Below are 6,000 nucleotides of genomic sequence, written 5' to 3'. Positions count from 1 at the left end.
AGCCCAGGGAAGGAGAGAGATTCATAATGGAGATGAAAGTTGCCATCTGGGTTCACTTTCCATCGAGGATGTTCTCCATGGAGAGCGGGGAGAGAAGCTGTTAACACCAGCTGTGGATTTAGGGATGCAGCAGGGAATTCTCCTGCCTGTGGAAATCAGTTTAGTTGGAAGGATCTTGTGGTGTTGGGCACTGCAGGGATGGGAGTGGTGGGTAGGACTGGTTTTACTCTATTTTTTTATTACAAGTACAGATGTATTTTCCTTGTAAACATCAAGAGATGTAAAGGTAAAAGTTCCTGTCTGTGTTTTATACGCTTTTTAATAGACTCTGTTTTGGAATTCTGTTTTGGTTTTGGGATGTTTTACAGACTTCTAAGAGGAATCCCTGTCCCAAATAACCCTTGCATTAAATAATCTGTGTAGCTCTGGGGTAGCTGAGCACAAAGGGAATGGAAATTTATGGGGCAAGTCTGGCCCATATGCTTTTCCTCCTCCTGGAGCAAATAGAAACCATCATCCCACAGGCTTTGCATGCAGGAAAAAAGATGTTATATGGAAAAGGTGATGTTTTCTGCCAGGTGGGTTTGGGACCATCCTGGTCCTTTGCCTGTATGTGATTTTGGGAAGCTCTTGTGGAGCCGTGTCCTCAAACCCAGCCTGGCTCTGCTGTACTGGCAGCAGGAAGGGTTTTCATCAGGAATAGCAGTTTAAACTGTGCTCTACTATCAATTTGTGCTTTCCAGGAATGTACTTGAGCTAGAATTAATCAGCATGACAACATGGTGAAAAGCCTTTAACCCAAATATTTGATGATGTTTATGATTCCCAGCTGATATTCACAGCCTGAGTGTGACATGAATTTTGCCTCCAATGACAAGTCATGGATAATGACATTGTTTCTCCCTCCAGAAAACAGAAATGACGTCCCATTTTAATTTGATTTAGGCAATCCAAATGGCATATACTTTGAATTTCTGGCTTTGAAAAAGTGCAGATCAAAAGTTCCTCTGTTGAAATTTGTCCCAGCCTCACCCCCCCCCCCCCCAGGCTGCAAAATCACATCCATGTTTTTACTTGTCATTATCTGTCGGGAATGTTGCAAATGCCAAGACAGGCAGTAGTGAAAACCCCCATTTTTTTAATAAACAGTCTCTTAACTCCTTATACAGGAGCTTGAAAAGGAAAAAAAAAAAAGGTAGTTAAGTCCCAAACTCCAACCTGAAATCTGTGGGATTTGGGTACCTGCCTGTTTGTACCTATTAAAAAAAAAAAAAATCCCTGCAAGAATTCCTGCTGCTTTTATGTATTTGGAGTGGGCCATTTGGTTTGGTTTCCTTGGCATTTGTATCCCAGGCTTCTTCAGAGAAATAAATTCACAAGTGTTGGCCTGTCATCACATGACAAACTCCGGAGCCCGGATTGATGTAATCGGCAACAGACACACGTCAGAGAACTTCATGTGGTTCAGAAGAATACAATATTTTATTAATTCCTCATTCTGTGTGTGTGTGTGTGTCTGTGTGTGTGTGTGTTTTAAATGAGCCTCAGGGGGTTCTTAACTTCTGCCAAGAAATAAGACTTAATTCCTACAAGTTTCTGTTGTGAGCAGCACCACGACCGTGGTGGAGAACAGCAGAGCGAGGTTCCCTTAATGACAGATGTCTTCATAAAGACCTGCTCTTATTCATGAATTTAAAACTTACTGTGCATTTTCAAGTTGTTTCTTTGTGCATCAGTAACTCTGTGTGAAATGGTTGTTCAGTCTGTTGTGGGATGTTCAGACTGATGGGTTTTAGAACTGACTGAACTGGCGAGTATCAAATTAACGCACCCACTCGGGGTGTTTTCAGTAGCAGCAAATCCTGCTGGAAAATCTTTAAAACCTGGGGTGTTTCTCAGTTTTAGGGTTCTTTTTGTTTGGCTTTTGGGTTGGTGTGAGATGCACTACACAAATCATAGTGTTAATGTAAAAGATAAAATTAGTAAAGCCCTGATGTGGCATTGAAGCTGTAATGGGACCAAACACAAGTTACCGAGGAACAGCATCTTAAAACTTGTTAAACTTTGTTGTTCACTTGTGGTAGGAACTGATAATCTTACAGAAAGTCACTGCTGTAGCTAAGGCTAAAGGTAATTGCAGTAATTCCAGAGAAGACCAGGAGCAGCCCTGTGGGAACCTCCTGGGATCTGGGATTGTGGTGTCCCTTCTGGGTCTGCTGCTTTAACATCTTCATCAGAAGGAGGTGGCCAAGTGCTTGGAGTGCTAAATACCACCTTACTGCCCAGAAATTAGGGAATTTGCTTTTCTTCCATTTCCAGGTAGCAGCAATTTACCATTTCAGTTGCATATTATGTGGTTCAGAGACGTTTCTGTGCTCTTTAATGGTGTTTTGAAACTCAAAACGTGTGAAATGAGAAATAAGACTGATACAAGACAGAGTTCCCTTGAATTATCAACCAAAACATTAATTGTTTTGCCTCTTCTTCGTTTTGTTTTTCAGGTATTCCTTTGGTAAGTGACTAAAAATGAGAAAACCTGCAGTAATAATTTATTGATGCATTTGTGGGTATGTAGCTTTTACATTTCTCCAGCTTATTTGCTTGGTCTTTCTCTGTGAAATGTTTTAAGTTTTGATTATCTTTTTTTTGTTTGTTTGTTTTTAAATGAAGTTTTTGATTGTCTTTCACTGCGTTTCTTCCTGCCTATAAGCCCTTAAAGTAAGGAAATTCTGCAAATTAGGATTGAAGGAGACTTGGTAGAAGGGTTAAGTACCAAGAGAATCATTTGGAGGGTTGTAGTTAAGATGAATAATTAAATATACCCGAGGCAGGGTCTGAAGGACATCCCTGTTCCTCCCAAATTCCAGTTTGCTTTCCATAGGTGAATGTCAAGAACCTCTTACTCACATCCTGGGCTTTTCCCCTGGGGTGAGGGGCAGTTTTACTCCCTTGGAGGTTGGGAAAGTTCCTTCCCTGCTTTGCCCAGGTTGGATTTTCTTCCCGCATTAAGTTCTCCAACCCACTTCTACATGGAAGGGTAGAAATCCTGGTGGAAAACATTCCTGTCTGTGGAAATGCTAGGAAATCTGCCAGTGTGCTGCTGATTTTGTGGGAAGTGCTGCCATGGCATAATGTCTTGGAACAGCCTGTTTGGATGTGTCTTCTCCCTGCTGTGGGATTTGTGGGTGGAGAAGGATCCTGGGTCATGGTGTGGATGGAAAGGGGATTCCCAAAGCATTCCCAAGTTGTCACAAGACAGTTACTAATGGAAAATATTCTAAAAGAAGGCACAGGAATAGTTCAAATCCATTTGTATTGGGGGGGTTTGACCCCCTCTCCCCCAGGGATTTGCACCTGTGTCCTTGTTCCCAGTGGATGGTTTTAATCAGGGATAAGTGAATGAACTGTTTGAGTGCAGGTGGGAATATTGAGATTTATCCAGTGGAGAAGCAGAGGAGGATGGAGAATCCTTCCCATGGTGTCCATCAGGTATCTCAGAGCACATTTGGTGTTGAATGTGGGTGTTTGAACCAGCTGGCCAGGGCAAACCCAGACTCCTGTTGAGGACACTCAGCCTGGACTCAAGTTACTCATCTCCTGGATGTTTTCCACCCTCACTGATGGTGTAGAAAAAAAATTGCCTTTTTTCAACTGGTGTTTCATCTTTTTTTGGTCTTTCTTTATGTCCTAAGTGGAGAGCCACCCTTCAAGGATTACTGAAGTCCTTTGTACGCAGTAGGGTCTCTCCCTTCCTTGTTTTTGGCTTAAGGGCCACGTCGGAATGAGATGAATGAGATGTAAATCTTGAGTTACTTTTGTCAGAATACAGGAAAACCACAATATTTTTGTTATAATATAGCTGAAACAACAACATTGTCAGCCATTGCTGGAGAAGTACATTAAATATTGCTGAGCTCTGGAAGCCTTATTCTTTGGGAGCATCTACTTCAAAGCAAAAGATCCTTAAAAAAAAAAAGAAAAAAGAAATTCCTGGAGAGTTCTTTGTAAATGCTGACTGTTTCCTATCCCCCCTCCAGGAAATGTGCTTTTTTTTTTTGATACATCTTAGGCTGGATTTTGGTAGCCTCTATTAAAACTCCGGGCTGTCCCTATGAATTTTAAAGAACTCCAGAGCCTGGAAATAGCAACAAGCTCTCAGGCCAACTGGTACTGCCACAGGTTTTGCTCTTTGCCCTTACTCCTGTCAGGGGAGAGTGATTAAAAACACTGCTCCCTTTGAGGGAATGAGGTGGGAAAGAGCCAGGCAAGAGCTTCCATGTTGGGTGTTTGGAAGGTGGAGAGATGCTCTGGGATGGAAATCCTGGGGAAGGTGTTGGCCTGGGCTTGGTGCTGCCCTCAAATTGGCTGAGCTCTGATAACTTTAGGTTTTATTTCTTGTGATTCAGGTTATAAATGTGGCTTTAGGGCTGTGTTTCAGTGAGTGTGGTGCTGTTACTTCGGGTCCTTCCCTGTGGATGGGCACGAGGGTGGAGCTTCCCTGCTGGCACATCCCTGGGATTGGCAGTGCTCTGTTCTGGTGGGACTGGAGTACACTGGAGTGCTTTGGTCCTTCCTTGCTGAGCTGAGGCTGCCAGGATCTTAGTTGGATTCTGTGAAATTCTGGATTCTGGAAAGCAGAATATTTTGTATTGGTTGTATCACAAATGGTGGGAATGGGAGCAAAATGACTTTGATTTATGAGTGATCCAACCATAAGTGATCCAACTGGTGTCTGAGAGGCCACCAGTCACATCCTGCCTAAAATTCCATGTAGTGTTTGTGTCCCTCAGATGCTCAGGGTGTCACATCTGTGTGGATATTCCAGTTGTATCCCAAGGCAAATGATCACACTACAGTCAGCATTGAATGGACTGGGAGCTGTGGGAGTTCTGGTGATGTTTTGGTGGCCATCTGGCTCCAGCTGTTAGGATGTTGTTTGGACAGTGCTCTCAGACACATGGTGGGACTTTTGGATTGTCCTGTGCATGGCCAGGAGTTGGACTTTGATGGTCCTTGTGGGTCCTTTCCAGCTCAGGATATTCTGTGATTCTGGGATGGATGGAGGTGCTGCCTGTCCTTGGTGGGGCACAGCTGCAGGATCAATTCTTCTTTTCCCAGTGGAAATGTGATTTAGTATAATGATTTGTTGTCTCTACCAGGGGCTTGGAAAAGGTGATGCTCTTTTACAAGTTCCTTGTCTTCTTTCTTCCGTTCTGCCTTATTGTTTTAAGCAGCCCCAGATATTCATAAGACACTTGGATGGTCCTGAGATATTAAATAAGGTGGGAGCGGGAGCTAAGCAGGAAAACTGCAAGGACTGTGTTGTGATGGATGGGAATGTCTCTGTGTAGAGTAAAATTCCAGGGGTGATGTGGGAAAATGACGTCACTGTCCAGAGAGATTCTGACTCCACGTGGTCACCTTCGTGGCCATTGGATACCTCTTGGGCCAGCAATCCATATTCCCAGCAAGGAGCACAAGGAAAAGACAGGAATGGCATCCCTTTACCTCGTGCTATCAATGGGATCATTAAACAGAAAGGATGGAGAAGCAGCTGATCTTATTTGACTCCTGATGCACAAAAGTGTCCTATTTGGAGCCAAAGCAAATGTTTCCTTAGGGATTGTTCCAGGGAGCCTTGCTCCTGCACTCCTTGCAGGCCAACTGTATGGCCAGAATTAGAAGCACATTTTAAAAATAAAGAGCTTTTTTTTTTTTTTCTTTCCCCCCCTCTCACAGTAAATTTTCTTGCTCATCTTGGTGTGGAGAGAAGACAATTGAATTAAACCCTGAGTTTTATTCCATTATCTGTAAACATGGAATGAGCAAATAACTCAGCTCATACCCAAAATGCCCCCAAATTTTGTATTGCATTTATTATCTCAGAATTTGAGCTGAAGTGTGTTTTGATTAGAAGTAGAATAAGAAGTTAAGAGCAGAGTAATGGTAATTCTCCATTACTTGTTAAATCCTCACTCTTTGCTTCAATGCAAATTGTTC

The 6,000-nt window shown here is 42.9% G+C and overlaps 1 protein-coding gene across 1 annotated transcript in view; it reads left to right on the top strand.

Moving 5' to 3' along the window:
• Positions 1 to 6,000, top strand: part of LMF1 (lipase maturation factor 1) — a gene marked incomplete at its 5' end in the record, with an annotated part of 152,628 nt that overhangs the window by 17,469 nt on the left and 129,159 nt on the right. The window contains one exon of the mRNA XM_017823042.1: positions 2,502 to 2,512. Coding sequence (XP_017678531.1) covers positions 2,502 to 2,512 — 11 coding nt within the window. The remainder of the gene's footprint in view (positions 1 to 2,501; positions 2,513 to 6,000) is intronic.

The sequence above is a fragment of the Lepidothrix coronata genome, unplaced genomic scaffold, assembly GCF_001604755.1.
Source record: "Lepidothrix coronata isolate B3197 unplaced genomic scaffold, Lepidothrix_coronata-1.0 Scaffold101, whole genome shotgun sequence".
NCBI classification, from domain to species: Eukaryota; Metazoa; Chordata; class Aves; order Passeriformes; family Pipridae; genus Lepidothrix; species Lepidothrix coronata.
Note: the sequence above shows the minus strand (reverse complement) of the source record. Positions and strands in the feature narration are given on the sequence as shown.